This window comes from Lynx canadensis, chromosome C1, assembly GCF_007474595.2.
Source record: "Lynx canadensis isolate LIC74 chromosome C1, mLynCan4.pri.v2, whole genome shotgun sequence".
Classification (NCBI taxonomy): Eukaryota; Metazoa; Chordata; class Mammalia; order Carnivora; family Felidae; genus Lynx; species Lynx canadensis.
The window spans coordinates 36834531-36847154 of record NC_044310.1 but is presented as its reverse complement, the minus strand read 5'-3'; the positions used below and the strand labels follow the sequence as shown (position 1 = coordinate 36847154).

At 49.6% G+C, this 12624-nt stretch overlaps 1 protein-coding gene across 4 annotated transcripts in view; it reads right to left on the bottom strand.

Annotated features, from left to right (window-relative positions):
- Window positions 1-462: 462 nt before the first annotated feature.
- LOC115519934 (cytochrome P450 4B1) overlaps window positions 463-12624 on the bottom strand; it is a 62135-nt gene continuing 49973 nt past the window's right edge. For 3 of the 4 annotated variants that reach the window (XM_030323795.1, XM_030323793.1, XM_030323794.1), the window contains exons 2-12: window positions 8120-8261; window positions 7892-7936; window positions 7221-7348; window positions 6286-6410; window positions 5818-5969; window positions 5558-5664; window positions 4665-4855; window positions 2330-2463; window positions 1469-1533; window positions 1286-1368; window positions 463-857 (exon numbers count right to left, since the gene is read on the bottom strand). In XM_030323795.1, the coding sequence (XP_030179655.1) occupies window positions 674-857; window positions 1286-1368; window positions 1469-1533; window positions 2330-2463; window positions 4665-4855; window positions 5558-5664; window positions 5818-5969; window positions 6286-6410; window positions 7221-7348; window positions 7892-7936; window positions 8120-8261 (1356 nt within the window). In that variant the 3' untranslated portion in view covers window positions 463-673. The remainder of the gene's footprint in view (window positions 858-1285; window positions 1369-1468; window positions 1534-2329; window positions 2464-4664; window positions 4856-5557; window positions 5665-5817; window positions 5970-6285; window positions 6411-7220; window positions 7349-7891; window positions 7937-8119; window positions 8262-12624) is intronic. The other variant, XM_030323796.1, reaches the window with a different exon arrangement.

Below are 12624 nucleotides of genomic sequence, written 5' to 3'. Positions count from 1 at the left end.
GAAACCTGTCTCAGGAGGGGCAGAAGATACACTTGGGAAACCATGTTCCATACTCCTTGATTTCAGTGGTAGTTGCCTGGGAATTTCCTTTAGAAATTCATTGCCTTGTACATTTTTTGTTTAGGTAATTTTTCCTTATGTCTGTTATATTACACACACACACACACACACACACACAGATGCACACACACGCACACACACACACACACAGTTAAGCAGAGAAATACATCTCAGTGAGGGGGAAAGTCCTCAAAGCCATCCCTCTTTCATGTGGAGTAGGTGAGTGCTGGATCAGAATCATGAATCCCAAGACAAAGCTTCCATTGCATTCACTGCATCATCAGGGCTGGCATGTAAGTTTCTGCTACATTCTAGAAAGATTGTCAATTATAGGAGATAAAGGGAGATCCTAGAAGCAAGTATGTGCTCATCATATGTTTGTTGAATGAATGAGGTTTAGAATACACACATAATAAACATTTATTGACACACATGCTTACATGTCACTGCCCTCCAGGTGACTGTTTATGTGGGTGCCTGCTCCCCTTCTAAACTGTAAGCCTCCCAAAGACAGGGAGCCATAGCTATTCTATGATCCAGCTTGGGAGATTCTATGATCCAGCCCAAGGAGAGGCCACAGTCTGGGCTGTCTGGGGCCCTACCCCAGGCAGAGCTACTTCCCAGAGCCCAGGTGCAGAGGCTTCAGGCGGAGGTGGATTCCATTCTTGGAGCGCAGGATTAGCTGGGGCATCTTGATGGGGGGCTGCAAGGGGTCCAGGGCGAACTCAAAGCGGAGCAAGCAGAGGGCCGTGACCACCTTCATCTCATTCATGGCAAACTGCTGCCCGATGCAGTTCCTATCATGAGCAGCACAAGGTGGCATCAGACTATGGTGTGTCAAGAGTGAGAAAGTCCAAAACTCTTAGTGGCCAACAAAAGCCAATAACTATTTGTGGATGGATAACTGGCTGATCAATTGATTGACTTGGACACAGGCAACAGATCTTGGGAGCACAGTGAGGGTCCCAGACCGAGTAGATTCACATTGGGAGTTCTGGTTTGGGGGCTTCTCTTGGAATGACTCAGCCAGCCCACCACCTGCCAGGAACATGAATATGCTAATGAAAAGAAGAAAGTCCCTGGAACTTACTCTGCTTTAGGATCACCCAAAACCCAGTGGCAGCTCCCTTATCACAGAATTCCCCAAAATGATGCTTTACCCACAACATCTTCCATTCTCCCCTCCCCAGTCCTGAGGGCCTGGGGACATTGGTCCTCTCCTTACCTGGGCCCAGCAGAGAAGGGCATGAAAGCAAAGGGGTGGCGTGTGGCCACATTCTCAGGAGTAAAGCGCAGAGGGTCAAAGACCTAATAGGACAAGCCTTGTTTAAATATCTGCCAGGTGCTGGAGAGGGTGACCTCCATAGCCTCCCACCCCATCTGACCTCCAGGCCCAGGGATGGGGTACCTCAGAGTCAGGCCACACTGAGCTGTTCCTGTGGAGGGCATAGATGTGCAGAGAGATCAGGCTGCCTGTGGGCAGAGTAGAGGCTTGGTAGCTAGGTGGTCCTCAGAGAGCCATGCCCACCTCCTCACAGGGCCAGAATCCCCTAGTATTCTTCTAACTGGGCACGAGCCCCTGCCTGAGCACTGCCAGTGATGGAGGGTTCATCACCACATTCAAGACATAAAAGTGCTTTTGAGGATCATATCTACTTCCTCCAGTCCCAGCACTGGACACAAGCACCCGACACAGACATTGTGGAATGGAGAGAGGAAAAAGGAGGACTGAACCCACCTTACCATGAGATAGGACAGGCAAGGACTATTACAACACTTTCTACTTTCAAATAATTGATGCTTGAGGGAAGTTACTATTCATAACCTTATGCTATCAATAGTAACACCTACCATTCATCAGGTGCATGTTGTGTGCTGGATACAGAGTTAAACACTCCTTATGAAGCTACTACATACAGCTGCACAGGTTGTGGAATGCACATCATCATTGTCTATGTGAATGGTGCTTCCTGAAGTTGTTCAGGACACAACCTACATAGTGGTACATGACATTCCTGATGAATACTGTCTCTTTAACCTTGACAACAACCTTGTAAGGCAAATACTCTTCTTTCCCCTGCTTTACAGAAGAGGAAACAGGCTCAAGGTAGAGATTTATCCATACATTATAGAACCAGGATTTGGACCAAGGCCAAACACAAAGCTTGAGCTCTTCCCCATTGGTGCAAAGATTTGACCAAAGTGACAGAGAGTGTCAGAGAAGCATCCACAAGGACTCCAGTTCCATCCCCAATCCATTCCATCTCACCTGCAGGTAGAGAGCGGCCATCCACAAAGTTGACAGGCTTGCTGAGCTGGCGGTACACCTGGGGCACAGGTGGGTAGAGGCGAAGGCTCTCCTTGATGCACATGGTCAAGTAGGTCATCTTCCCCAGATCATCCCTACCAGCAATACAACCAAGCTTTCTGGGGATGGGAAGCAATGGGGTTCCACAGGAAGGCAGGCTCCAGCCCCACCTTTCCACCTTAACCACCATCACACATCCAACAGGGAGAGGGACATAAATGCTTCAAGTGTCTACACCAGACTGGAATGGGGTAGCCACTTGGACCCAGGGGTTCTGGCTCCACTTTTCCTTTTTTTCTTTTTCTTTTTTCTGATTCCACTTTTCTCCATCCCTCCCTCATTGCTGCTAGAAAAGGAAGGCACAGAACCCTAGAGTTGTATGTGTATCCAGCCATCAAAGACAGTCACTCCTGTGTCTCTCAAGGCCCCGCAAAAGCCCCATAAAGGACAATTCTTTAGGTTCCACTTGGTTTCCCCTGTGGAGCTGAGGTGGAAGAAAACAAAGGCTGATATACATTGGTTGAATGAAGAAATAAATGCATAAACTATGACAAGCTCAGTTCAAAAACAAAAATTGTATTTCTCTTTTCCTCTTTTCTACCAGGAAGCTCACACACAAATGTGGTCCAACCATGATCACTATGCAGCACTTTATTAGAGAGCCCCAAACCCTAAGGATTTTTTTTTGGCCAGGTCCTCATTTTTTTAGATATACTTGACTTTGTTAAAACCAGGAACTTGTATTCATCAAGAGATACCTTAGAGGAGATGAAATGGCAGGTTACACACCGGGATAAGATATTTTCAATTAACATTAACAAAGTATTATATACCAGTAATAATTTTTTCATTTGTGTTTTATTACTTGTATTGAATAAGTGTCCTGTAAGTTGCTTCAAGTTCTAACTGAAATGAAGTGAAAATAAAATAAATAAATATTTTAACTCCCTGCCTCCAAGCCGTGTTCATGTTGTTATACCACCTAAATGCCTGTTTCTTTCTTCCTTTGCCTGAGTGTCACCCCTCCTTAGAAAGCCAACTCAAGTGGCATCTGGGTGGCTCAATCAGTTAAGCCTCTGACTCTTGATTTTGGCTCAGGTCATGATCTCACAGTTCATGGGTTTGAGCCCTGGATTGGATTCTCTCTTTCCTTCTCTCTCTGCCCCTCCCCTACTTGTTCTTGTTCTCTCTCTCTCTCTCTCTCTCTCTCCCTCTCTCTCTGTCTCTCTCTGTCTCCCTCTCCCTCTCTCAATAAATAAATTAATTTAAAAAAAAAAGAAAGTCAGTCCAAGCCCCACTCCTTCTGATTCCTCTGCTCTCAACATGGGCCGCTCAATCTTACTCCATTCTGTGTTTTCTCTCTAGCTTTTGGTTATTTGGTTCAACTTTCTAAAAACCTCCTAATGGCAACAACTTGGCTCCTTTTCCTTCTCTTCCCAGCCGCACCCCCAGAAGCACCTGGCACATGGCTGGACACCCTGGGAGGTTTCCAACATCTGTCTGGTAAAAGTATATAGTGGAGACATCAAATCTCAGATCCTGAAATATAGGTCAGTCTCCTTCCGGTGAATCTAAAGTCTCTCCCACTGACGGAGCATTTGCTGTGCTATGCTGTGTGCCTAACCCCATGTTGGAGGTAGCCCAGGAGCCAGAGAGAAAGTTAAGGTGGCTGACAGAAGGCCAAGGCCTGAGGGGGAGGAGGGAGGGAGAGAGGGGCCTGTGGGAGAATCCCAGAGATGACCTGCAAAGAGGTCAGCATCTGTCAGTGTCATGTCAATGAGTTCAAATTTGAATCAAGAAACAGAGAACAATTGAAAGATTTTAAGTGGTGGGGTTTGGGAAACAGGCTTTTCTCTTTCACCAGAGGAGTCTAGAGGCTGCACATAACCATCCAAAGGCAGGTGGGAGGGATGTGGTCAGCTCCCCAGGGTCTGGCTGTATCCATCCTCAGTTCCCTCCTATCTCCCGGCAGCTGGCCCCCACTGTTCCATCCAGCACCCCAGAAGGGTAGTCAGGTTCTGCCAGCAGAGGCAGTCAGTACACCAAAAATCGGCCTCCTGGTGGCAACTCAACCTGAAAAAGGCTGCACTATGGGAGAAGGAGCTGAGGGATGTGTCTGCAGAGGTCCCCCCCTGAAAGCCACAGCACTGGAAGGAACAGGACAATGGCCACCACCCTCACCTACTTTCCAGGATGGCCCCCCTGCATCATCTGAAGATGACACCAGACAGCATAGGCTCAACTTATTGCTGGGACAGGGAAGCAAGACACTGTGCTCAGCCACAGCCTCACTCACCACTGGAAGGAGTCCCGGTCCCCAAGGATCTCACAGACCTCCTCCCGGCAACGACTCTGGTGCTCCGGGTACAGGGCCATGCAATAGAGAAACCAGGAGATGCCACTGGTGGTGGTGTCATGGCCTTCAAACATGAATGTGTCCACTTCAGCCCGCAGTTCTGCATCGGACAACTTGATCCCACTTTCATCCTAGGTTAGGGAAGGCATGATGGGACAGCTCAACGTATTTGAGATAGGTATCAAGAAGACATCATAACAGCTGTCAAATGAAGGTCCAAGGGAGGGAAGGAAAACTCCTTTTCAGACTGGGAGTTGAGACCTTCCCCCAGATTCCTATCCCAGGCATGGTTTGGATGCCTCCTACTCCAGGAAACCTTCCCTGATCCCTCTGCCCAAGTGACCTTACCCCGCCCTGACAGTCAATTCTGCTCAGAATGCCACCTGGCAGAGGAAGAGAGCTTTGTCACTGTCCACCTCCTGTCTCCTCCACTAGACTATAAGTGTCTGGATGCAAGGCCAGGTCTTTCTCATCTTCCGCACAAGAACTAACCCAGGGTAGGGGTTAGTGAGTTTGTAGAGTGGATGAATAAAGGAAGGAAGAAAGGAAGGAAAGGAACGAAGGAAAGACTCTTCAGAGTCTTAGAAGGCTAGAATTGGTCTTTAGGACTTCTAACATATGACCCAGGCTTCCTGCTACTACATCTCTCCCCACTGCCACAGCTTCCCATCTATGAGTTTTTTCTGATGTGTGTCATAAGACAAGGAGCAGGTCATATTTGCTGGGGAAAGAGAAGGAAAGTGCTTACCAGCCCCTGCTGCTGTCCAAGGGAGGGGCTTGACCCCTCTGGTACAAGTTCTCGGGTGGGGGTGGCCCACTGCACACTCACTCACCCGAGCCCCCAGAAGAATATCTAGGAAGTCCAGGTGCCTCCGGTTCTGAATCTTCTCCTGCTCTTTCTCATCCTGCAGGGCTGCCTTTCGTTCCCTGATGACCTGGTCTGGGCCAGGAGCAGAGAGTGTCACTGCCTGGGGACCCATTCTCTGCCTGAAGGGGGGCTGAAATTCTGCAATGGCAGAGGTCCCAGATGGGCCTAGAGGAGCTAGACTGGACCCTTGGCTTCCTGTGGTTGGGCCCTGTGGGAAATGCCCACCTGTGTGGTCGTGGGCTTCCTGGCAGGCCCGTAGGAAGCGTCGGCCATGTGGGGTGAGCCAGTAGATGAAGTCATTATGGTACTGGAAGGACTCGATGCGCTGCTGCATCAGCAGAGTGAGGTCGCTGACCGCCAGGTAGTAGCTATTGTCCCTACACAGTAGAAGAGTGGGCAGGAGTGCTCAGACTGTGACCCACAGAGTTGCCTGGGGCAATTCCATTCCAGAATCCAGCCCCAACCACATGCTTCTCACCCTTCCTCTCCCTGCCATTAAGCCTCTCCACCAAAGGAAGAATCTGTCTTCTAACTTTGGGCAAGGCCCAGTTGCCTCCACCTATGCCCAAGCTGGGGCTTCCTAGGGCAGGACCCTATGTCCTCTCAAACCAGGGCCCTAGAGTCCTGCCAACACTCCCCACTGAGCTGGCCTGGGTAGATAGAGACTGTGGTCAGCCCCAAGTACCCCCGGACCTGTGACTGAGACCGCTGTTTCCTTTGCCAAAGGTGCACTTCATGAGTGAGTCCAGCGCCATGTGGCCCACATCACAGAAGATGTCAAAGCCCTTATCCTCACGAGCCTTTTCTTCCCACTTGTCCTGGAGCCCAGAAATGGAAGGTAATGTCAGGGGGTCAGCTGGGCACCCCCACCCCTGTCCTCCAGGACGCACAGCCTATCCTCTCTCCCATGAACCAAGTCCCTGGCCTGGCCTCCATCCTGCTGGAATGTGGGGGGGGGGGGGAGGGCAGGTAGGGGCTTCAGGCTAGGGTAGGACCAGGAGGCAGCACATACAGACACTGAGCCGGAGAGCCTACATAAAGGGAAAAGGAGGGCTGAGAGGTGGGGAGCTCCTCAGCACAGCCTGTGTATAAGTCAGGCCTGCAGTGATGCTACCGAGGAGTTTCCTACGAGGGGAAAGACTAGCCCGGGTAACTTCTAGGGATTACCCATCCCTGAGAGTCAGAGCCTGATCCCTGATCTTTGGCATCCCTTTCAGAGATGAGTTGCTAATGACATTATTTTAGATAGTTGTGGTAGGCAGAGAATGAGAAGGAAGCACTTTCCAGATATGAAAGACCTTCCTAATGTTCTCAGATATAGGCATCCCTCCAGTCTGCTACAGGAGGATCCCTACTGGGGCCTCACAGAAGCCCTTTGTTCTAGGAAGAGGGATGCCTGGATTTCCCAGTGGAGACAGGGCCAGAGCTGCCCAACTACTTGGAGCCTCAGCACTTGATCAGAACCCAGCACACAGCAGGTATCAGGCACAGCAGGGCTTGGCACTGCTATTATAGACAGTACAGGCCTTTGGGGTCTTAGCAATTCTCCTCATGGCCCTGCCCCAGGGAAGCTTGGGGGTGGGGAGGAGGCAGCCATAGCCTCCAGGAGCCTGGCACTGGGACCTCACCAGCATGGCATGCGTGGAGTTGTTGAACACAGCCACGTAGGGTTTCAGCACATCATAGTGGAAGCCAGGTGTGAGCAGCTTGCGGTGCTCATACCACTTGGGCCCATGGAGGACCAGCAGGCCTTTCCCTGGGTAAAAGATGGCAGAGGGGAAGCTGGTCATCTACAAGATCCTGTCCCACACCTGGCAGCTTGGGGCTCCCACCCCAGTCCTCCTTACCCAGACTCCTGTCCCAACAGCTCTGCCTTCTAGCCACCCAGGGTTTGCAGCCTCTGATGAAACCAGCTTGGCCCTACCATCACTCCCTCCTCAGGCTTTTGCCCGGCCAGCACCAGCAATAAAATCTCCCAGGATCCCACTCCAGGGTCACCTATTCCAGGAAGCTGTTTCTCAGACTCATGTATTTTCCAAAGCCCTTGCTATGCCTGTCCATGGAAGAGGACATACCCAGCAGGAGAAGATGCCCGAGCCCCACTTCCCCAGCCAGCTAGGAGCTATCCTGCCTCTTCCCCTGTGTCCCCACTGAGCAGCTGAGCTTGGGAGGGGCACTTGGGAGCCAGGTGTTCCCATGGATGAGATAAGACTGAGTGGGCACAGGACAGAGAGGGATGGGACAGGGAAGGATCCTGGTAACCCAGCACTAAGGTCAGAGAAAGCAAGCGCCCACTCACCAATCCACTGGAGGAAGAAATCATACACGTCCGCAGCCTTGGGATCTGAAGGAGAAAGTGAAGATCGGGTCATGCAAAAACTAGGAGATACCCGAAAGAGGCTTATTAATCAATAGGATGTGGACCTCAGCTGCCCAGATGTAAGGTGCAGACCCCAGGATTCCTCCCCACTTGGAGCTCTGAGCCCTTTGCTCTCAGGAAACCCCACCCTCTCCTGGGAGGCCTCACCTCCTCGGCTATACACAGCCTTGACATAATCAGGCTCATAGATGTTCAGGAAGCCAAGGAACTGTCCAAGCCAGAGTGGGTGGGCATAAGGGAACTGGTGGGCCCAGGACACCACCTTGTCCAGGCTCCCTGTCTTCTGGATCTGAAATAGTTAAAGAAGAGCAAAACATTCAGGGAACACTATCACCAGCCAGGCCTTAAGTCCCTGGGCAGGAAGAGAGGAGGCTGCCCAGAGAGACCCTTGGAGCATCCTCCCCTCCTCCTGCATTCCTCTGCCAGCCAGTCACAGTCCTATATATCTCTGGGCTCAGTCCCCTCTCCAGTCCCAGAGCCACTGCTGTAAGTCTAAGCACACTCCTACTATACGTGGTTTAGCTTAACAATCCCAAACTAGCCAACCGGCTTCCATCTGGTGCCTGTCACCAACACTCTGTCTATACTGCTCACAAAAAGCAAATGCTTTTGAGCATTAAACTTTTTCATAGTTTAGAAAGATAGTTTAGAAAGATAATACCAGCTTGCTGTGCAATGCAGAAGTCTGCTCGATTCTGCCCCTGCTATGTCATTCAACACATTTGTACTGAGGTCCTACTATAGGCAGGGCACTGTCTAGACGTCCCAGGGGATGGGACAGACATGGTTCTGCCCTTTCATTCTATGGGGAACACTGATAATATTCAAGTAAACAACAAGTAGAATGAATACAGATAGTAGTAAGTGTAACAAGGGAACAAACACAGTCTTATGAGAAAGACTAACAGTGCTATGAGAACAGACTAATCTGCTTAGACAGGTAGATCCAGGATGGCCTCTTGTTGGAGAGGACACTCAAGGTGAAAACCAAAGGATAACAAGGAGCCAGCAGTGCAAAGAGTAAGGAAGGAACACTCCCAGTAGAGCAAACAGCAAGCACAAATGCTCTGGGGCAGGGGGAATGTGGTGTCTTCCAGGAGCTGCCCCTCGGTGGGACAGTGGCCTGAGATGAGGTTGGAGAGGTTATCTAGAGGGTGGTGTGTGCTCTTTGGGGGATTTTCTAGCTACATCTACTCAACCAGACGTGCTTTATATAAATGTACTTTTCTGAAACCTGCCTTTTTCATTTAACATATTTTGTCCTTCTTTTCAAACTCATGCATTTAACTGTCCCTCAATACTTTTAGCTATTTCAATTATATGGTATTCCACTATAGTGATGTACCATTATGTACTTATCCATTTTCCCCTATTCAGAGGCAGTCTTTCAGAGATATACTTAAAACCCTTCAGTGGCCTGCCCATGGGTCTCAGAATAAAGTTTGAGCTCCAGAGTTTGTGAGGAGGTATAGTTATAGCTAATTGGGGAGCTGGAATGTGAACTAAGGAAAGCTGACTTCACAGCCTGCAATCTTTGGAGCTTGGAAGATCTGGGCTTGATATTGATTTCCCCTATTTTTAGATGTGTGAACGTGGGCAACATCTTTAGGCTTTCTGAATCTTACTCTTCTCATCTGTAAAATGGGAATGATAACTTACCTTATAGGATTTTTTTGGTATTAATTAAATCATGCAGGGCATGTGTTATTTGTTGAGGTCATGCGGCATTTAAAGCCCTTAACTGATATATTATATGGAAGGACCCGGCACTGGATCCTGCACAAGGTAAGCCCTCGACTTGTAGTTACCTCCCCTTCAAGCCTATCTTTCCCCAACATCTTCCTCCTCCCTGCATCTCCTGCCATATCCTACTCCCAAACGCCCCCAAACTACACTAAAGAATTCATTCTGAACATGCCCTACGATACTTCCACCCATGGATAAAGGATTAATCCTTGTCCCGAGTCACATGGGAAGTTGAGCTTGAGTTACACCCTCCATCTCCATTCCCTTGGAAACCTGGTAACTGCCTGTGGCGTTCTCTGTTAGTGTCCACTCTAGTATCTGGGGCCACAGGCTCCCACTGCCCAGGAACGTCCTGGGATTGGAAAGTGGAGGCCAGATTCCCCAGACTGGCTCCTCTCTAGGGTGGACATCCTTAGGGGTCCATGGGTGCTCTAGTCTCAGTCCTCCCCCACCCCACCTCTTGGTCACTACCTCTCCCAAGACTGGGCAGCACTAAGCATGTGCATAAACCCTAACCAGTATCAAGGACACCAAAACTGTATATTCAAAGCTAAAAGATTAGAAATATCTACCAAGAAGAACTAACAACAATTGAGATGAGGCAGCATCTATGAAATAACCATAAAAAATCAGTTTAAGAAAATGGATTAGATTTACACAAACTCCATGGGGCTAAGCACAGAGTCATCAGGAGATTGGAGGGGTATGTAATGGTCCACGGGGTAGAGAGGCAATTTCCCCCCCACCCTAGTGACAAATAGGTGACTTCATTCTCTATCCTCCTTTTCAGAGACAAGTGTACTACCACAAATGTGCATGTGAACACATGTGAATGGCTGTGAACACACAACTCAGAAGAGACCCTTGGCTCAACAGAAGGAGCAGAGGGACTTTGGGTGAGATTCACATGGGTCACCATGACTCTCCCAGCCACCACATATTGGCTAAGAAGTGATGGTGAGCCTTGCCCAAAGTCACACAATCCTCAAGTCCAGGTCTTTCAGTTCCAAAGCCTGTGCTATGCCTCCAATACCTCCCTGTCTTCAGCACCGAGGATGAGCTCCAGCCCCAGGAATGACCAGGTTGGAAGGGGAACACAGGGAAGCATCCAAACACCTAAGAAGACAGGAGGACAGGGGCCCAAGAAGTGCCCAAGTCATGGGGATGCAGACATTGGCCCCCACCCTATACGAGCAGTTTTGCTGCCCCAAATTGGGTCCCCCAGGGATTCGTTCACACATTCAACAAGTGGGCATGGAGTACCCACTCTCTCTCTTTTTAAAAAAATGTTTAATGTTTATTTATTTTTGAGAGACAGAGTGCGAGTGGGGGAGGGGCAGAGAGAGAGGGAGACACAGAATCTGAAGCAGGCTCCAGGCTCTGAGCTATCAGCACAGAGTCTAACATGGGGCTCAAACCCATGAACTATGAGATCATGACCTGAGTTGAAGTCTGGCACTTAACCGACTAAGCCACCCAGGCACCCCGAGTACCCACTCTCAATGCTAGACAACAGGGCTAGTTCCTGGGGGAACAGTAGTGAGCAAGGCAAAGCTCTGACTTCTCCAAACTCACATGCCAAGTGGGGAGAAAGGAAATAAACAGGAATCAAATGCATTAGCAATATAATTTCAGATAGCAGTAACTCCAGGAAGAAAAATAAAGCAAGCTAAGGAGCAAGGCTCCTACTGTAGACAGCGGCTTAGGATGGTCAGGGAAGTCCTCTCTTAGGGGACATTTGAGCAGAGATCAGCAGAAGCACCTTCTAGAAAGCCCCATAGCATTGGGCCACTATCTACTTCTCAAAAGCTGCTTTCCTCAGTTGTCCCCTTCATCCCTCTTCTCCTTGCTCCCAGAAAATTAGCTTTGCTCTACTTCATAAAGGAAACAGAAGCCATCAGATAAGAGGGCCCTAAAACCACAAGATCTGAAGAACTATCTGCTCTGCACCAGCTTCCCTCCTGTTCCAGTAGAGGAGGTGCCCAGGGCCTCCAACCCTCCCTTTGGGCACCTCACCCATCAATCACCCCCTCACTCTCCCACATCACAGACCCCATCCTCTATTGGCTCCTCCCACCTGCATTTAAAACATGCTCAAGTCTCTCTCACTTACAAAACAAAACAAAACCTCCATGGATTCTGCTTCCTCCTCTAGCTAACACCCCCATTTTCCTTCTCCTTTCATAACTTCTCAAAAGAGTTTTCTGGATGTTTCCACTTCCTCCCTCTTCAGCCCTCATCTCTCCAACACTGCTGTTGCTAATGTGACCAACACCCTTCTTGTGGGTGAGCCCAGTGGATTTCCAGCTGCTGCGACACAGTCGATTCCCTCCTCTTTCTTTTTTTTTTTTTTTAATTTTTTTTTTTTCCAGCGTTTATTTATTTTTTTTGGGACAGAGAGAGACAGAGCATGAACGGGGGAGGGGCAGAGAGAGAGGGAGACACAGAATCGGAAACAGGCTCCAGGCTCTGAGCCATCAGCCCAGAGCCCGACGCGGGGCTCGAACTCACGGACCGCGAGATCGTGACCTGGCTGAAGTCGGACGCGACGCTTAACCGACTGCGCCACCCAGGCGCACCATCCCTCCTCTTTCTTGAACTCTGTCCTGGATGTCTTCCCACCTCTCCCGATGCACCCTCTTGGTAGCTCCTCATCCATTATTTATCAATCAAAGAGTGAGGCTCCCCCTAGATCCAGTCCTGGGCCTCTTCCCATGCTGCACCTTCTCCCTGGAGGCTCTCACCTACTCCCATGACTTCCTTTGCCATCTATCTGAGACTACAAAATTGACAGCTCATCCCAGCTTATCTTTCTCCTAATCTCCAGAAACATGACCAGCCATCCCCTGGAAATCTCTGCATGACACCCCGTAGGCCCTCAGACCCAGCATTTTCAAACATCAACA